The 20,248-nt window shown below is 39.6% G+C and overlaps 1 protein-coding gene across 2 annotated transcripts in view; it reads right to left on the reverse strand.

The window, feature by feature from the left end:
- Positions 1-5,168: 5,168 nt before the first annotated feature.
- The window catches only part of maml1 (mastermind-like transcriptional coactivator 1), a 41,111-nt gene continuing 26,031 nt past the window's right edge, over positions 5,169-20,248 (reverse strand). The window contains exons 3-5 of one of the 2 annotated variants that reach the window (XM_039774034.1): positions 15,718-15,939; positions 10,797-10,911; positions 5,169-7,075 (exon numbers count right to left, since the gene is read on the reverse strand). In XM_039774034.1, coding sequence (XP_039629968.1) covers positions 6,180-7,075; positions 10,797-10,911; positions 15,718-15,939 — 1,233 coding nt within the window. In that variant the 3' untranslated portion in view covers positions 5,169-6,179. Of the gene's footprint in view, positions 7,079-10,796; positions 10,912-15,717; positions 15,940-20,248 lie in introns of both variants that reach the window. The other variant, XM_039774033.1, reaches the window with a different exon arrangement.

A 20,248-nucleotide genomic window follows, 5' to 3' on the forward strand; every position in this document is an offset into this window, starting at 1 on the left:
AACCAAAGATTTCAAGTTAATGCTATCAGTTTGACGTTAAACAGTTTACTTAGTAATTTAGCTGCGTTTTTTGCAATGTCTTGGGGATTCTTGCCACTTTATTATTGTTCGGTAAGTGCCACCTAGTACATTTTTCACCTTGAAAGTTAGTTGTACAGTAAAAATCGATGGCTATTTAAATGGTTATCTATAAAGGTGAAACTAAAAGCTGGCCCACGGGCCTAGCATGGATGTTTAGAATTTTTTAAATCCTCAACAGGATTCTGGTCTATTATGAAATTTAAATCGTGGACAAATTTTTACCCTCAAGAGGCTGAACTGAGTCACTTTGACCCAATGTCTCTTCAAATTCATTTTTTCTTACTCTGTTTCGTAAGAGAATTGTGAAATTTTGTGTATTTCAATGTTAGGTTTTCTGCATTAAGTGCACTTTCCAGACAATTGCTATCAAATGTTGATGTTACATAGTTTGATGTTAATCTCGAGTTGTTACGATACTACGTCGTTATTATTAATCATATTCAATTAAGGCTCCTTGGTCGGTCTGAGTGCGTATGTACGGCGAGTGTCGAATGCATGTGCACCAATGGCGAGAGAAAATAGGCCTTTTTGCGCTGCAGCATCAGGCCCAATTTCGTCTTAATCCGGCCCTGGGTCTGCCTTGAATTTCTTTATGATTTGGCTGCCAATTAAACAACAATCATAAAACAAGTCAATCATAATTAACGCAAAACTAATCCTGACCACTACAGGCCTCCATGTTTGGAGTCTGACACCCATGCCACAGGGGAACCATTTTTGGTTGCCATATGAAGGTTCCAGAAACTCTGTGCATAAAATTTAAAATATAATTTAAGCAATTTGCCTTTTGAAAAATCTCATTAATCCTGTAAATGTGTCCTTTGTGACACTTAAACACACAATCAAGGGGGTGGGGGGGATTGGAGACCCCCATAAGGCAGCAGGTGCTGGAGCACTGCTAAGCAATGAAACACAGTCAACGAGTTTTGTCCCCCAATAACACCTGCACTGCAGTCCATAACCAGAAGCACCGCACGGTTCAAATTACTGCACTACTGCTAGGACCACCAGAGTATAAGCAGCGGGCAAGGAGTCCAATTCACTCCACTTTGTCCCCAACAATTTTAGAGTATTTGCATACATTTTGGTGACACCATTTAAAAATGGCATTGTTTTCTACACAGTCCCCCCCATTTCAAGGCACCATACCGTTTGGGACAATTGGCGTCACAGGTGTCTGTGATTCCTCAGGTGGGTTTCATGGCTTCATCCGATACCTCGGCTTACTTCTATTTTTTGAAGTCTGCAGTTGGTCAACGTGAGGATGGAGCTCAGTCGCTGAAAGTCAAAGAAGCCACTCTAAGGCTTAGAAATAAGAATAAAACCATCAGAGACATCGGTAACACCTTAGGATTACCAAAATCAACTGTCTGGAATGTCACGAAGAAGAAAGAAAGCACCAGTGACTGGTGAGACTGGTAGGTCAAAACAAGACCACCACTGCTGATGACAGAAGAATCCCCACTATGGTAAAGGAAAAGCCCCCAATGCCTGTGCGACAGATCAGAAACAGTCATCAGGAGGCACGTGTGTGTGTGTGTGTGTGTCAGAGACGACTATCAGCAAGAGACTTAATGGACAGAAATACTGAGGCCACATTACAAGATACAAACCACAAAAAGAGGAGGGCCAGATTACAGTTTGGGGAAAAAGGACTTAAAAGAGCCTGCAGTATTGTGGAAAAAGGTCTCTGGGACAAAGATGAACCTGCACTGATGGCCAGAGCAAAGTGTAGAGATGACGAGGAACTGCCCAAAGTCCAGAGCAGACCACCTCGTCTGTTAAACATGCTGGTGGGGGTGTTATGGCTTTGGCATGTGAGAAAGCAGAAAAAACATTAAGTGTAATGATTATCAGTATCCATCCATTGTGCTGTGTCCTAACTACAGGGTCACAGGGGTCTGCTGGAGCCAATCCCAGCCAACACAGGGCGCAGGGCAGGAAGCAGACCCCAGGCAGGGCGCCAGCCCACTGCAGATAAGTATTTCAATTCACAAAATACCAATAACTGTACTTTATTAATCATGCTGCAGAGAGCTATAGGATTTTATACTTCTATATGAGTTGATCTTCATTTAGGTAGGAAAGGAATTCTGTTTATGCACAGAATATGAGACGGGCTTACATTCTTTTATGTGAAAATGCTGACCTCTTGATATTAACAGAACACCCTGTGATATTATAAATCAATGTGATCGTTTTCTTCACTCTTGTTTAAAAATAAGATAAAAATGTCATTTATGGATTAATAAATTAGGATTATTAATCTAATCAAACAAAGATATTAAAGCTATAAGAATGTAATCTCTTTATAACTAATGAAATGGGGAATAAGAAACTGCTTACATTGGTTTTGTGTGTGTCTACTGAGACGGGCACAGTCCTTAGAAATGTGAGTGCCTGGCAGTTCTTGTTTTCGGTATACTCCTGTATGTGATAAATGAAAGAGGTGGCCCATAATCTGTGTATGACCTCAAAATGAACTGGTATGTTTTTTCTGTTCTCTCTCTGGCGAATAAACAAGCTACAGTGGTGCTTAAAAGTTTGTGAACCCTTTAGAATTTTCTATATTTCTGCATAAATATGACCTAAAACATCATCACTCAAGGCCTAAAAGTAGATAAAGAGAAACCAGTTAAACAAATGAGACAAAAATATTATACTTGGTCATTTATTTATTGAGGAAAATGATCGAATATTACATATTTGTAAAAAGTATGTGAACCTCTAGGATGATCAGTTAGTTTGAAGGTGAAATTTGAGTCCGGTGGGATGCCAATCAGGTGTGAGTGGGCACCCTGTGTTATTTAAAGAACAGGGATCTATCAAAGTCTGCTCTTCACAACACGTTTGTGGAAGTGTATCATGGCACGAACAAAGGAGATTTCTGAGGACCTCAGAAAAAGAGTTGTTGATGCTCATCAGGCTGGAAAAGGTTACAAAACCATCTCTAAAGGGTTTGGACTCCACCAATCCACAGTCAGATAGATTGTGTACAATGGAGGAAATTCAAGACCATTGTTACCCTCCCCAGGAGTGGTTGACCAACAAAGATCACTCCAAGAGCAAGGTGTGTAATAGTCGGCGAGGTCACAAAGGACCCCAGGGTAACTTCTAAGCAACTGAAGGCCTCTCTCACATTGGCTAATGTTCATGTTCATGAGTCCACCATCAGGAGAACACTGAACAACAATGGTGTGCATGGCAGGGTTGCAAGGAGAAAGCCACTGCTCTCCAAAAAAACATTGCTGCTCGTCTGCAGTTTGCTAAAGATCACGTGGACAAACCAGAAGGCTATTGGAAGAATGTTTTGTGGACGGATGAGACCAAAATAGAACTTTTTGGTTTAAATGAAAAGTGTTATGTTTGGAGAAAGGAAAACACTGCATTCCAGCATAAGAACCTCATCCCATCTGTGAAACATGGTGGTGGTAGTATCACGGTTTGGGCCTGTTTTGCTGCATGTGGGCTAGGATGGCTTGCCTTCATTGATGGAACAATGAATTCTGAATTATATCAGAGAATTCTAAAGGAAAATGTCAGGACATCTGTCCATGAACTGAATCTCAAGAGAAGGTGGGTCATGCAGCAAGACAACAACCCTAAGCACACAAGTCGTTCTACCAAAGAATGGTTAAAGAAGAATAAAGTTAATGTTTTGGAATGGCCAAGTCAAAGTCCTGACCTTAATCCAATCGAAATGTTGTGGAAGGACCTGAAGTGAGCAGTTCATGTGAGGAAACCCACCAACATCCCCAAGTTGAAGCTGTTCTGTACGGAGGAATGGGCTAAAATTCCTCCAAGCTGGTGTGCAGGAATGATCAGAAGTTACCGGAAACATTAAGCTGCAGTTATTGCTGCAAAGGGGGGGTCACACCAGATACTGAAAGCAAAGGTTCACATACTTTTGCCACTCACAAATATGTAATATTCGATCATTTTCCTTAATAAATAAATGATCCAAGTATATTTTTGTCTCATTTGTTTAACTGGTTTCTCTTTATCTACTTTTAGGACTTGAGTGAAAATCTGATGATGTTTTAGGTCATATTTATGCAGAAATATAGAAAATTCTAAAGGGTTCACAAACTTTCAAGCACAACTGTAAGTGATAAAAGAGAGAACATTATTTCTTTTAGGGTAGTCTGCCTGAACGTAAATCAGTTGGTATATGTGGGGGTTGGGTTTGGGGGTTCAGGTGGGTTTAGTCTCACAATCTCTCTAACTCACCGAGAATATTAAAGAAATTGCTTTTTATTTTAAATTGGCGTTTAACTCGTTGTTTTTCGACTTCAGTGCTCACACAAGTATGGCTTGCCACAGGTCCTGGCACACTTCTCTTCACTGATGATGGAACTGCTGATGGCAGTGGCACAGTGAATTCTGAGGTGTACAGAAACATCTGATCTGCTCAAGGTCCTGTAAAGGCATCCAAATGTATTGGACGGCGCTTCACCCTACAACATAATGAGCCAAACATACTGCTGAGACAGCACAGGAGCTTAAATCAAAGCTAAAACTGGAAACATCTTGAATAGCCAAGCCTTTCACCCAAGTTCAGTCCTATTGAGCAGGCCTTCCATATGCTGAATGGAAAAGTGAAGGGGACAAGCAGGCACTGAAGATGGCTGCATTAGAGACTCAGCAGAGCAGCACCTGGTGATGGACATGAATCGCAGACTTCAAGCAGTCCTTGCATGTGAGGGATAAGTGACAAAGAACTAAATATGACAACGGCTTTAAGAGACCTGCCATTGCTGTGTCCCAACTATTATGGAGCACTAAAAATGGGGATTTGGCGGGCATGTAGAGAAAGTGTCGCCATTTCATGGTGTGACCAAAATGTGTCCAAACTCCCTTAAATGTAATTCTGAAATGTGCACTTTAAACACGTCTGAATTGTTTGAGTTGCAATTTTAAACTTTGTCCAAAACACTATGTAGGGCACTGTAAAAGAAAAGCAACCAAAGCTCATTAGTTACAAAAATGAGTAAGTGATGCCACCAGACCAGGGGCATAGAGGGTTCCTTACAAATCCACCAAGCTCAAAACCAGCTTAGTAAAGATAAGTTCACATTCTTGAAGAGTGTAGTCAAAGAGTTTTAATTGTTTAAACAGTAAGCTCTAGTTATTAAAGTACAAAATACATACAAAAAATTCTCAGCATAATGTACATATAAAAATAAGTTCTATTTGATCTTGAACATCAGGATATGCTTATTACAATATATATGTTTATAGCAAAGAACAGAAGAAGCAGGCCACATGCAAGGATGAACAAACCCACAGGTACCCCCCAGGGGCAGGGCTTAGCACAGAGACTGCACACATCAAATGGCTGCCAGTAAGATGCTAGAGATTTGAGGTAAGCTGCCAGCAGGGGTGATTTGTCAATGGCAGACTATCTTTACATGTAGTGTGACATTAAACTTGTGGTGCAGATGCTCTCCACTGGTGCCCAGGTGTCTCCTAGGAGCCAGAGTTTATTTAAAATAATAATAAAAAAATAAAAAAACTTGCACATGCAAAGCCATTTTGTGAGATTCACTTAACATCCAGCTTTTCCACATGGAGACATTTTGTCTTCTTATCTGAGAAGACAAATCCGAAGAACACAACTTTTGAGTGCAAACTCTCAAAATTTCCAAACACACAGGCCTTCTGTGCTCACTCGAAGAAAAGCGGTTTGACACCCAAAGGGTAAACCCTACATGCTCACTGGCGCTCAGTCCAATGCCTCCACCTCCCCGTGATCACAGTCAGGAGGGCAGGTAGACACCCACGGGCAGGCAAGATGGAGTCAGCCCCACAAAGAACCAAATATCCGGGTCTCAATGACCACGGTTTTCATCATCTGACCTTGTTTTGACTTCATATATATATATATATATATATATATATATATATATAACATACATATACATATATATGTTCACCATCCACCCCTGGTGAAAACTAGTGCCCAAAAAGAAAAGCATCCAAGGTGCTGGTCCAGTGCTGTTCTTCCTTGCATGTTTCTTGGAATCAGTGGTTTATCAGTGACCCACAGGATCAGCAGCAATATGCACAACTTTCCAGTCCCATTTGGTCCCAGATTCTCAGTGCTGAGCTCCCAGCAATTCATCAAGATCATTCATCCATTCCTCTGTAGTCCTGTTTTTTAAAAGTGTGTCCATCAGATCACCATCAGCAGACAGGTTTTGGAGGCCATAACCAAAAGTCACTTCTGGGTTGTTGGCCCGCACCTGGAAACCCTGGCTACAATGTGGGTTTGACTGGTTAGGAGCAGGCCCGAAGCCGCTCATGTCTGTCACAGGCGGATTCATTGAGGATGTTACCATTTGCTGGGGCTGACTCTGGGGGGGAGCTGGAGGAGCTTGACTTGTCCTTTGCTGTGGTAAAGTGGGCATCATCTGCCCTGTAACGACTGAATTCATGGCAGGGATGGCTTGATTGGAAGCCAGAGCAGATGGACTAAAGGGCTGGTTAGTCATTTTTGAGTGCTGAGCCTGCAAGTGGAAGCCAGGGTTGCCACTGAAGGGTGCCAATCCGCTATTGCCCATGTTCTGTATGTTTTGGTGAGACCAGGTACTTGGCATCCGTGTCATTTGTTGTTTGGCCACTGCCTGGTTGCCAGCAGCCTTCAGGTGTTGCTGCTGCTGGGCTGTTAAAGCTGAGGCACTCAACATATTCTGCCCATATGCTGCAGAAATACTGGTGCTTTGGGCCAGTCCCATAGTAGGCCTCTGAAGCTGACCACTGCTAAGAGGACCCTGTGGTGCGGAGTGAGGGTGCAGCTGGTTCACAGCCGTGCCCATGTTGTTATACATGTTTGACTGGACACCCTGCAGGTTACTGTAGGCATGACCTCCCATATCAGGCTGGTTTGAAGTTGGGGCAACAGAAGAAGGGACGCTCGCCTGTTGAATGATGCTTTGAGCTTGCTGATACATCCTTTGGTTCCCAGCAGCCTGAGGAGGAAGGTTGTTGACGGCTGCTAGATTTATAAAGGAAACAAAGAGAGAGAGAGAGAGAGGTTTAACTGAAAGCGCAGTTGTTTGGAGTCTGTAATTAAATTTTTATCAACACAATAACAATTGGTGCCTTGTAAAGAAGAAAGAAGCAGTGTTTAATTGTGGCATTCAACATTTGCTTTGCTTATAGCACCATGACAGGACAGGGCAGAACCGAGTTGCCATTGGCTCACAGACGCAGAACAGGCAACCAATTTTTCCCCTGGGGATCAATAAAGCTTAATGTACCCATCTATCAATGGTTGTCAAGTTCAGTCCCAGGACCCTCACTTCTACGCAATTTACCCTTTATAAAATCACAATCATCTTGTAAATGTGCGTTTGTGAACGCACCTCAAACCCTGTCAGGTTCCACCCTGAAACAATTCTATAATAATTATGCTAAAAAAAAAAAATAATAATAATCTGGGAACGGCATCTACAAGAGATGGCCTTCATCTGGCACTATGCCAGAGCAGTTCTGATAATTGTCAGCTTCATCTTGGCACTACAGATGACTTGTATGTTAATAGACTGCTAATAGTTAACAAAAGCGGCTTCATTCTCTACAGGTGCCCTTACACTGCTGCAATTTGCCTCTTTATGTTGATAATGACATATGTTATATTTATATGCACCCACACCACACGAAAACTGGATATAGTGCTTTGTTGGTGAATTAAAGGCTTGCAACATAGTGGGCATGATGGGGTGAAGCTTGGTGGAGATTTTCTTAACCTGTCATCCAGTTCCCCGAGAAGTGGCAACAGGTAGTCTAAACAGATGGGAAAAAAGTTCCTCTGTGCAAATATCAGCAATGAATATGTCATATTCACCACATTTAGGTTTAGAAAGGTTGTCATGTCAATTCAAAAGAACAGCTCAGTGATCTGAAGTATTGTGCATGCGATTCAGCATTTAGCTGGTTTGCCTGCAAGGGTGTTGTCATTTCCTAGTTTCTCCAAAACAAAAGTTCCCCCCTCAAGTTTTCTTTAATAAATCCAGATATTTGTGTGAGAAATCGCATAGGCACATTTTGAGCTTCAATTTGTGTGCACACAAGCTTTATGCATGAAGTCCCAGGTCTCCACTAGTTTGAGTTTCGGATTCAATTCAAAATCTGATTACTCAGTTTCGAGGTGCTTTCTAGGTGCTTGAAAAATCAAGCATTGTTAACATTAAACAAAAAAGAGTATGGTATGTTGAACTTGTGAGCAAATCCATCTGTCCATGTGATTTTGTACCTGGTAAAAGTTGTGTGAAGTTTGCTCAATACTACTTTGACAAGGTTGTAGAATATGGCAGTTTTGAAATCCACGTGGGAATAATGCTTCTGAATGCAGTGCACACCAAAGTAAATAACCAGACGGATTTTGTTGCTTCTCATTTAATTCTGATTAACTGTGAAGTGTACACATTATAGAAGAGGCACTGCGACAAAAATAAAAGTTGGTGTTTCAGTATTCATTTGCCTGGTGTCTGCTCTGCTCCTTCTGTGTCACTAGTGAGCCCATTATTAAACACACTTGGAAAAGCACATTGGAAATATGAAGAAATAAAAATCTTAAAACAAGATAAATAGTCTACACGGAACATACATAAATATTTGCAACAATGAAACAGAAACTTCTGTACTGACACTAAAACTAGGAAATTAAGGTAACCGACCAACTAAAAGCAGAAGCTGGTTGGGACAAAAACCTGCAGACACAGAGACCCAACAGGACTGAACTTGAGAACCACCGGTCGAGAGGAAATTAATCTCCTACATGTCTCCAAAAACCTACTTATTTAGGTAGAAAATGAAGCAAGTGCTCTGGTCATTACTGAGGATGAAGAAAACTAGATGCCTATGGACTCCCTTACTGCCTACCTGACTTCTGCTATCACCTGGATTGTTGTTTAATGCAAATCAGTAGATAGAAGGCTTATTTGTTTGTTTTTTATCCCTTCCTCTCCAAACAAAACTGGAAAGAAGTGATAACAGTGCTTTTGTTTATATGGGTAAAAGTATTCAAAGCTCATTCAAATACAGCACACTATGAAATACACTGCTATTTATCCTGGATCGCAATGGTACTAAGTGCAAGCATCGTTTGTCTGCACTGAACAGAACTTCTATTGTTATGAAACACACATAAAAAGCTGCCTTCATTTTAACAAGGTAAACAGCGCATGCAAGAAACATTTCCTTTGTATTCAATAAGCAAGCAGTAGACTCCACACAGCACTTCATTGTCAGAGAGGGACTCTGCATATCTGATGGCGAGTGTATAGAGTCGAATACTTCTCCCAATTCAAGCTCTAAGCCAGCGGTTCCCAAACTGTGGTACGCGGAGCCTTTTCAGGTGGTACGCATCGCGGTCCCTGAAATGTAATTTATCTGTGCAAAACCCTTTATGACAAGCATGTTGTGAGCAAAAACCAATGAAACTGTTAAAATACAATAATATGTGGATTCCCAAATTTAGTGTGGTGTGAAATTTCGTCATCTGAATAAATAAAACCTATTATTCGAATCAGTATTTAGTTCATTTAACGCTACCATAATTCCGTTTCGCGGAAGTCAACTTCTACTTCTTCACTGTTTGAGCTTTTGGTCACTAGATGAAAGCACAACGCCGACACTATTTAGTCTTCGGTAACTCTGCCTCACAGAAACCGCCGTTTGTTGTTATACGTGCACTGCCGCTGTATCGCATCGTAGTCACTAGATCTAAGCACAAAGCCGCTACCATTTCGTCTTTGGTAACTGCATCACATACAGGCCGAAGGCAGGATTTAGTTTCGGGGCGGAATTTATCAATTTATGTACATGCACAAATTTTTGTATTAATTTTATGCATAATTTCTTCCAATTCTTTAACTTTTATTCAGATTTCGGGGCGCTTTAGACCCAAACTCCCCCTTACAGCTCTCCCTCCCTTTCAACAAAGTGCAGGTGGTACGCAACGCAATTCACTTAATCTCAGGTGGTACTTGATGTCCAAAAGTTTGGGAGCCCCTGCTCTTGGCACATAATGAAAAACACATGTTTGGACAGAATAAATACTAGGAATTTGTACTGTGATTGGTTGTTTCTCTGTGTCTATCAATAGTAAGACGATCCAAGTATACTGAAGTCAAAAAATTAGTCTGGATGCAGTGATGTAAGGCAGAAGCTTCTCAAGGCAAAGATATTAACTCAGTGGCAACTCTTTCCACCTTCATATGGTTAACAGTACACAGAACAAAAGTGTTTTAGATCTAAAAACAGAAGAAAGGCTCATCTGTCTTATGTCTTGTGTTTCATGTTCCAATCAGTGGGTGGAAGTTTGTGATTGCAACTGAATTCATCATGCCTGGAAAGCATTTACACAGCATCAGCTCCATCAGTCAGCACGTTATTGGAAATCAGAAAAAGGAGTGAGTTTGTGATACTTTGGAAATTTGAAACTGTGCTGGAAAACAGACACAGAGCAGGTAACTTGTCATGCCCTGTGGGTTCTAGTTATAGAATACGGCAAAGTCAGACTGCACAATCACCAACTTCAGTAAAGTCAGACGTCTCCTCCAACTAGAAGTCATGTAAATTTGCCACACGCCTTGAAAGTACCTCAAAAGTGGCTCTACAAGCCATCAAATTTAAGAGTGATTTTGTAAGAGACAAAGCAGGCAACTCTTCAAATTCTCCTGAACACTATAAAGACTGGATCAACACACCTGGAAACTGGCCCACTTGATTCTGGTAGGCATTTGTTGGCTGCCCTTGGTACTGAGGTGGTGGTCTTGTTAGGTGTCTCTGGAGTTGCTGCTCCTGCTGTTGCCTTTGCTTCTCCTACAAGGAAGAAAAAAAAAAAAAAAACAGCACATAAAATAAAGTAAATAAATTGTCACATTCTAAGTAGGGGTCTGAAATAAAGTGATTCATCTGTTGGTAAATGCAGACTGTTGCATAGGACTAACAACTGTCAACTATTCCAAGTTTTCTGGCATTAAAGAAACATGTTATGTTTTATTGTGCGCTGTCCACACACTGAATGTGCTTAAGTGGTGGTTTTAATATATCTATGTATAAGCACTTCTTGATATATTTAAATAATTTAGCATTTTTCCATAGCCAACAATTTTGGAGGCTGCTTTTGTGAAAAGGAATAACAATTTGAAACAAAAAAAAAAAACCAAAAAAAAAAACACAACAATAACTCCACAAATTAAAAGGAAAAACTAAGTACACAATCAAATTGGTCAAAACCAGTAATTACAAAAATACACACAGTGCAAATATAAAAAATAATTTACCACATCAAATGCAGATGTGTACTAACTAATTAGTGACAATTACCTCCATTTAACACTTTCTATATTTAACAGTTTTTATTTATTTTTTTTAGTCAGTCCCATAAAAAAACTGAGATGGGCATTCTACACTGGGTGTGTAAGATTATCACAGGTAACTAGTTATACAATATAAATATATTCCAACACTAAATATCCTTTCAGGGGCAGCATGATGGCACAATAAGTAGTGCTGCTGCATCGCAGATCAAAGTCCTGGGCTCAAATTCTGTGCCTAGTCATTGTTTTTGAGAAGTCTGCATGATGTACCAATGTATTCATCTGTTTGCCAGGCATTCTGACTTTCCACTCTCATCCTCAATAACTTGCTGATGCGATTAAGTGGCACCTTATGATCGAGGGCAGCAGTTTACAAGACTGGCCAGCACACCCAGCACTCCAGGTTTCAACACTTAGTAGAGCTTCCGCAATTAATTAATGTAACTGACTAATCATAAGCAACTAAAATTTTTAGGTGAATTGTATTTTCTTAATTGAATAGTTATCTCTGTCCCTCCCCAACATTAAAACGCCAGCATGCTTAAATGCTAGGTACATGCTAATCAAGGAGTTGGTGCGCCATCTTCAGCGGAAGATGTTTTCCTCCAAATATCAGGCAAAATTCTCCACTGTGTGCGAGTATTTCATTTGCAAATCTGAGAAGGTGGGTATTTGATCAGTCGCACAATGCATGAATGCCTAAAGAGGAAGCTTAAGTATAGCCATGGCTAAGCCAACAACACTGTAAGTAACCTGCTTACAGTTACTTAGCTTTTCAATAATAGTTCTTTTAGTGATGTGAAATTAGTTAACTTGAGAAATTCATGTTAGTGACAACAAAAGTTAGAGCCACGGTACTTTTCAGACAGAAAAGATAAATTTTCTACTAAATGCACCTGCCAGGTGCCACTGATATCACTCAAGTGTCGCTAAGTAAAATTATTTTTCAGTACGTAGGCTACCCAAATATAATTGAGTAATCTGTTAAATGCACCTGCTAGCTTTATTTCAGCCAGAGTTGCATTTTTATGTTTTGCCGGAATTTTTGCCAGAGCCAACAACTTTTAACTTGTTAAACTGTCATCTCATGGATCAGAGAGAAAATTGCTTATCAGTGGCTGTCAAAACTGAGGAGCAATAACACCCTGCGTAAACATAACTCAGCTTTATAATGTTATTTTTAGGTATTTTCTCCAATCATTAAATGGTAAATAAATCACATTCCGTAAGTGATAAGGCCGATTCCATATTAAGTATTTTATGTATGTGTTTATTTATTTTATTTTTAAATTGACCAGTTTACGCAGTTAATCTAAACTGAATGAGTATGAGGCACAGCAACACTCTTGTCCATTTGCAGAGAAGCTGGTGCTGGGAAGCTGGTTTTTATGATGAGAGTTTCTACGCAAACCATACTGCTCAGCAAAATCCTGGTTTAACACATATAAGCAGGTCTTAACTAAAATGGTTCTGGGCTCTTCCCACATTCTCCAGTCAGTGCAGACAGGCCGATGAACGTCCAGCTGCCCTCTCCTTGCTGGAAAGGAACACCACAGAAGAGCAATGCGCAAGTTATCCTGAATACCACTTATGAAGTGTTGCGTGATGTAACGGTTTTCACTGATTTCTTCTCTTTGCTTCAATTATCTGAAACAGTATTTATTTTTAAGCAGATGATGTTCTGAGTGAATTCATTTGCATGTTGCGTAGAACCTATTGCACAGGAGTTTTGATGGATTATTAATATGCACTTACATAGCAACATACTGAGTAAGACATCTAGTAGGTTGCTTTTGAAAAAATGAAAAATTGGCAACAGAAATAATCATACATTTTCTTTATATAGCACCTTTCCCATGCTCAAAGCATTTAACAAGAGCTTAAAATAAACAAATTAGGGTTATTAAGAATTATTAAGAATAAATTCTTAAATATGATGATGGCAATAACAAGCAATTGGGGGGAGGAAGGGGTGTTGTGCAGTCACTGCCCCTTCAGAACAAAGTGTGAAGCTGTACCCAAGATGGCAATACAAAAAATTAACTGTTACCGACAGGTTTATCTTAGAATTATTTACTGTTTAATGGTTGCAAAAGAATAGATTTTTTTTTTTTTTACTTCGGTCTTCTCTTTTAGAGATCTTCTTTCGGCTGCTCCCGTTAGGGGTTGCCACAGCAGATCATCTTCTTCCCTATCTTTCTGTCCTCTACATCTTGTTCTGTAACATCCATCACCTGCATGTCCTCTCTCACCACATCCATAAACCTTCTCTTAGGCCTTTCTCTTTTCCTCTTCCCTGGCAGCTCTATTCTTAGCATCCTTCTCCCAATATACCCAGCATCTCTCCTCTGCACATGTCCAAACCAACGCAATTTCACCTCTATCCGCTTATGTCTCCCAACCATCCAACCTGATCTGACCCTCTAATGTCCTCATTTCTAATCCTATCTATCCTCGTCACACCCAATGCAAATCTTAGCATCTTTAACTCTGCCACCTCCAGCTCTGTCTCCTGCTTTCTGGTCAGTGCCACCATCTACAACCCATATAACATAGCTGGTCTCACTACCGTCCTGTAGACCTTTCCTTTCACTCTTGCTGATGCCTGTCTGTCACAAATCATTACTGACACTCTTCTCCACCCATTCCACCCAGCCAGCACTCTCTTTTTCCCCTCTCGTCCATAATCCCCATTACTCTGTACTGTTGATCCCAAGTATTTAAACTCATCCACCTTCACCAACTCTACTCCTTGCATCCTCACCATTCCATTGACCTCCCTCTTATTCACACACATGTATTCTGTCTTGTTCCTACTGACCTTCATTCCTCTCCTCTCTAGAGTATATCTCCACCTCTCCAGGGTCTCCTCAACCTGCTCCCTACTATCGCTACAGATTACAATGTCATCAGCTAACATCAAAGTCCACGGGGACTCCTATCTAATCTCATCTGTCAATCTATCCATCACCATTACAAATACATCCCTGATGTAATCCCACCTCCACCCTGAATGCATCTGTCACTCTTACCGCAGACCTCACCACGGTCACACTTCCCTCGTACATATCCTGTACAACTCTCACGTACTTCTCTGCCACTCCCGACTTCCTCATACAATACCACAGCTCCTCTCGAGGCACCCTGTCATATGCTTTCTCCAGGTCCACAAAGACGCAATGCAACTTCTTCTGGCCCTCTCTAAACTTCTCCATCAACATCCTTAGAGCAAACATTGCATCTGTGGTGTTCTTTCTTGGCAGGAAACTGTACTGCTGCTCACTAATCATCACCTCACCTCTTAACCTAGCTTCCAAGAGTTGTTTATCACCTGGAATATGATTTTAGTTGGTATTATTTATATTTTAAAATATATTAAGCCGCATTATGGCAAATATGCCTAGCTGCTACATTCATGATGTCTATGAGTAACAGCTATCTCAATTTAAGATGGAGACTTTAAAGCACAATTGAAATAAGTCAGAGTGGATCAGTTATAACACTGAGATATAAATCAACCCAAAAGCTTAATTATTTGATCTTTTTTCAAGTTTTTTTTTTTTATTAAATTGGACCACCGACATCATGCTATGTTAATGAGTCCATTATTAATCAAAACTAAGCTTTTAATTTTAGGCTTCTTTGACTTAAATATTTTATTAATAGTAGTGCTGTCTTGTATGTCTTCTTGCTGTTATTTTAGCTGTGTTTTTTCACACCCTGATGTTTTCAAATTCAATTAATCAAATTATTTAAAAAATATTCAAATGCAGCACATATTCATACGTCTGTTTAAATTATATGGACAAAGCTAGTTACTAGACTAATCAAAAAATATCTGATTAATCATTTACAAAATAATCATTTGTGGAACATGTGTGATGCACATTCTCTCCACATCTTAAAAATGTGCATTTTAGGTTAATTTTTATGTTCTAAATTCGTTTTGTCCAAGTGTGCAGTAGATGGTATCAAGACAGGCTCTAGAGCCTTACCGAACTAAATTATGCAAACATGGGAAAGCTATGTTTTTTTCTGCTAAAATAAGTAAATGCTATAATTATTCTAATATACACTTCAAAACATACTGACCAGCCACTAAACATACAACAAAAGTATTTATGAAAAGTGTTAAAGGAGTCTCTGAAATGTAATCTGAATTAGTTCAGAACAAGTCAATGAAATGACGGGTCTCAGATAAAAGACTTAAAAGCAAGACCAGATTATACTCCAGTACACAGTTTATAACTTCCGAGAACGTTTCACCGTGTACAGTGAACATGCTCTAAAATGATTAGGACCTTACCAGCTGGTGGCGCTCAATAAGGAGCCGTTTGCGATGCTCCATTAGTTGTATTTGTTGCTGTTGCTTCAGAACTGCAGCTTGCTGATGATTACTGAGATACGCAGCACTGCTGTGATTAGAGACAATTGATGGGGCAGGTGGTTGTGTCACCATTCCTCCACCGGGGCCAGGAACTGAACCTGGAACTCGAGGAACCATCTGTGCAGAGTTCTGATCCTGATGCTAAAAAGAAATGAATAGATAAATGAAACGTATTAACTACAATTACAGTTAATTCAAAAATAAATTAAGTGGCACAAATCTTGACATTTAATATTTACGATAATATTACAGTTCTATGTAAAATGCAACAAATCAATGAAACACTAACTCATGAAGGGAAGCTCAGGTGTTTATCATTAAACAAAGTATAACCAGTCTGTCTAATCTTACTTTTCATTGATGCAAAACACAAACTAGATAAAAACTAAATGTCTATGCTGTCACCTAGTGACCAAAGGTAGCATTACGTTAGGTGGTTCTGTTGAGCAGTAACCTGCCACAAGCAACTTGAACTGCTTTCTTAGTGGTGCAACAACCCTGGGTAACAAAGATTTAGCCACAGATCAGTTTAGGGGTGTTTTACAAGTACTTTCATTTTATTTCATAAATGTATTTAGAATTTTTCAATCACCCATAGTTTGAGTTGTGTTTTTTTTTAAAGGCTATACAGTACTGTATATGTCATACATAAATCCTTGTTATGGTGCACCATTTTTTTTTTTTTTTTTTAAATTTAGCCTTAAAATGATTTTATTGATGTTTGAAAAACATTGTTTAAATTTTACAGGTGGTCATAAAATAAGTCTATTGTGCCACAGTTTGCAGGCTGTAACAGTTTGGGCACGTTGAGACTGGAGCCTGGTCCATGTTAGTTGGTGATCAAATGTCAAAGTGTAAACATCTACTATAGGAGATAAAACCTTTAAAAATCCATTTCTTTATTCTCATCGGCACTTTTTCCCCAGAAAATCGCAAAACAGTCAGTGACAAGCATGGCAAACAGTATTATTTAATTTCTGCAATAGAAAAGCATATCAAGGCAGGTAGAGTCTCAGTCCCCATGTTTGCCGACTACTGTTAGAACCCTAAAAAGGATACTCCTGAGGCCATGTACAACAGAAAATTGTACACTTCTTACTTTAAGGTAAGACACTTACAGCTTTGAAAGATAGTATAAATATGTTTATTGTAAATTTTACTTATGTCACTTAAAATCCTTGCATAATACAGAAAGTCTGATTACATACAGTATTTGAATTCAGCAGAAAAAAAAATACTGCATTATTCACCTATATTGATTTGTGTGACAAAAAAAAAGAGTTATATTTTGTCACCCTGTGTAAACAATGAGACAATCTAGATGTAGTCTCTTAATTATAAAAGAAAATCTTGAGACAAGACTATTTCCAAGAGATTTGTTCAAGTCCCACGAGACGAGACTATGGCCAAGATTTTTTTCAAGTTCCGCCCTCCTCTCAACTATTTCTGGTTAACGGCCCACACCCACGGTACTCTCACCTCTCATTCATGTGAATGCATTTGTCAGACAGTTCCTGCTCTCAGATCTTATAAAAGTTTACGTTTTCCTCACTTTAAATTCCCAATAAAAGAATACTTATTATGTCCAATCTTATTAAAGAATTTCATCCTGAAGGTTATCAACAGAAGAAATGAGTACACGGGCAATCCTAGCGCCAAGAAACAATGAAGTCAAATGAATTAACACGAAAATTGTCGATCGGTTACACAGCAAATTGTTTAAATGCGTATCAATAGACTAGGATGAAACAGTTGGTGGCGATGGTGTGGAAGATGAAAGCATCAACTTACAATATCCCATAGAATATCTACAACCGTTAACACCCTCCGGTCTTCTACCGGCCGAATTACTGTTGAAAGAAGGATGTATCATAATGTTATTGCGTAATTGGCTATGCAATAGGACAAGATTAGTTGTATTCAAAATTGGTTGAACAATTATGACATAAAATTTTGACAAGAAAGATAATGTAGTACATCTTCCACAGATAACATTCGACACCAAAGGAGATCTTGATATGACATTCGTATTAAAACATTTACAGTTTCCCATTAGAATAGCTTTTGTTATGACAACGAATCACAGGGACAAACTTTCAAAAAAAGTCTGTTTCTTTATTAAAGAGAAAGAAATGATATTCACTCACAGGCAGTTATATGTTGCGTTGTCACAATGTAACTCCAAAAACGGAATCAAAATTCAATGCAATATTGACAAAAAGTTAATTTAAAAAAATTGTTTTTACTGAAGTTTTACAGTAAAAGTGTATGTTTAAAAAGTATTTGTGTGTTAATTTCAAAGCCAAAGAAAACTTAAAACACAACGAATAGCACTAAAGCAACATGAAACAATTTTCTTTCAATTTATTATGTTATACTATTTTTTACTATGGTCAATTAGTCGCTGTAATGTAAAATAGTTAGGTCAATTATGCATTTGTAACAATTCCCATGAAAATAATTTTTAAATTGTACATCCGTTTCTCTGTATGTGAGCAGCAGAGTCGCTAAGTGGCTAGCGTGTAGCGCCCGCCTGGGGACTGATGAGCCAAGCGAGCAGGGGGCAGAACTCCTAGTACTTCCTAGTACAAATTTCTGATGGGTATTAACTGGAAACAAGTAACTAGCTGTACCTTACAGGAGACACTTCAGGAGGAAAACAATCATGTGGTAAAAGAAAAAAAAAGTACAAAACTGCTGTGTATGTGGAGGGCACTACAACTGCTCAAGCTGCATTCCCTTAGTAAACAGCTGGTCTTGCACTTTCTACACTCCACCAGTGCCCCATGAAGCCCAGGGTTGCTTCTTGCCATGTGATATTGAAGGACTGGTTTTGGCACTCTGTTTTCCTGAAACAGAGTAAGTGGATTCAGAAAATAGAGAGATGAGAGGTTGTCCTTGGCAATCAGTTTTCAAAAACGTAGTTTTCAGATATTGTACCACTACTAAAAATGCCCATCCAAAAAAACAGGCAAAAACAAATTTTGAACATCTTGGGGTTTTAATAGACAATGCCACTTTCAACGAGTAGATAGTTGTTTTACTGCAGCAGGATTTTTCCATGCATCTGACTGTCAGGCTGAGGATGTTGGCGCTTAAGTTAGCAAGTAACGTCTTGTGCACATGCTGCAGTAACTTGTTTGGGTGGCTGACAGACCTCCTGTGACTGGAAACCTCTAGCACTCTTTAATGATTTTAAAAATGACACTCATGCTTTTCCTACTTACTCATGTTGTTGTCCTTAGCTGGTCCATTACTCTCAAAAACATTTGGACTTTTATATACACAAATACAGTGGTGTGAAAAACTATTTGCCCCCTTCCTGATTTCTTATTCTTTTGCATGTTTGTCACACAAAATGTTTCTGATCATCAAACACATTTAACCATTAGTCAAATATAACACAAGTAAACACAAAATGCAGTTTTTAAATGATGGTTTTTATTATTTAGGGAGAAAAAAAAACCCAAACCTACATGGCCCTGTGTGAAAAAGTAATTGCCCCCTGAACCTAATAACTGGTTGGGCCACCCTTAGCAGCAATAACTGCAATCAAGCGTTTGCGATAACTTGCAATGAGTCTTTTACAGCGCTCTGGAGGAATTTTGGCCCACTCATCTTTGCAGAATTGTTGTAATTCAGCTTTATTTGAGGGTTTTCTAGCATGAACCGCCTTTTTAAGGTCATGCCATAGCATCTCAATTGGATTCAGGTCAGGACTTTGACTAGGCCACTCCAAAGTCTTCATTTTGTTTTTCTTCAGCCATTCAGAGGTGGATTTGCTGGTGTGTTTTGGGTCATTGTCCTGTTGCAGCACCCAAGATCGCTTCAGCTTGAGTTGACGAACAGATGGCGGACATTCTCCTTCAGGATTTTTTGGTAGACAGTAGAATTCATGGTTCCATCTATCACAGCAAGCCTTCCAGGTCCTAAAGCAGCAAAACAACCCCAGACCATCACACTACCACCACCACCATATTTTACTGTTGGTATGATGTTCTTTTTCTGAAATGCTGTGTTCCTTTTACACCAGATGTAACGGGACATTTGCCTTCCAAAAAATTAAACTTTTGTCTCATCAGTCCACAAGGTATTTTCCCAAAAGTCTTGGCAATCATTGAGATGTTTCTTAGCAAAATTGAGACGAGCCCTAATGTTCTTTTGCTTAACAGTGGTTTCGCCTTGGAAATCTGCCATGCAGGCCGTTTTGCCCAGTCTCTTTCTTATGGTGGAGTCGTGAACACTGACCTTAATTGAGGCAAGTGGGACCTGCAGTTCTTTAGACGTTGTCCTGGGGTCTTTGTGACCTCTCGGATGAGTCGTCTCTGTGCTCTTGGGGTAATTTTGGTCGGCCGGCCACTCCTGGGAAGGTTCACCACTGTTCCATGTTTTTGCCATTTGTGGATAATGGCTCTCACTGTGGTTCGCTGGAGTCCCAAAGCTTTAGAAA

This window comes from Polypterus senegalus, chromosome 13, assembly GCF_016835505.1.
Source record: "Polypterus senegalus isolate Bchr_013 chromosome 13, ASM1683550v1, whole genome shotgun sequence".
Lineage (NCBI taxonomy): Eukaryota > Metazoa > Chordata > Cladistia > Polypteriformes > Polypteridae > Polypterus > Polypterus senegalus.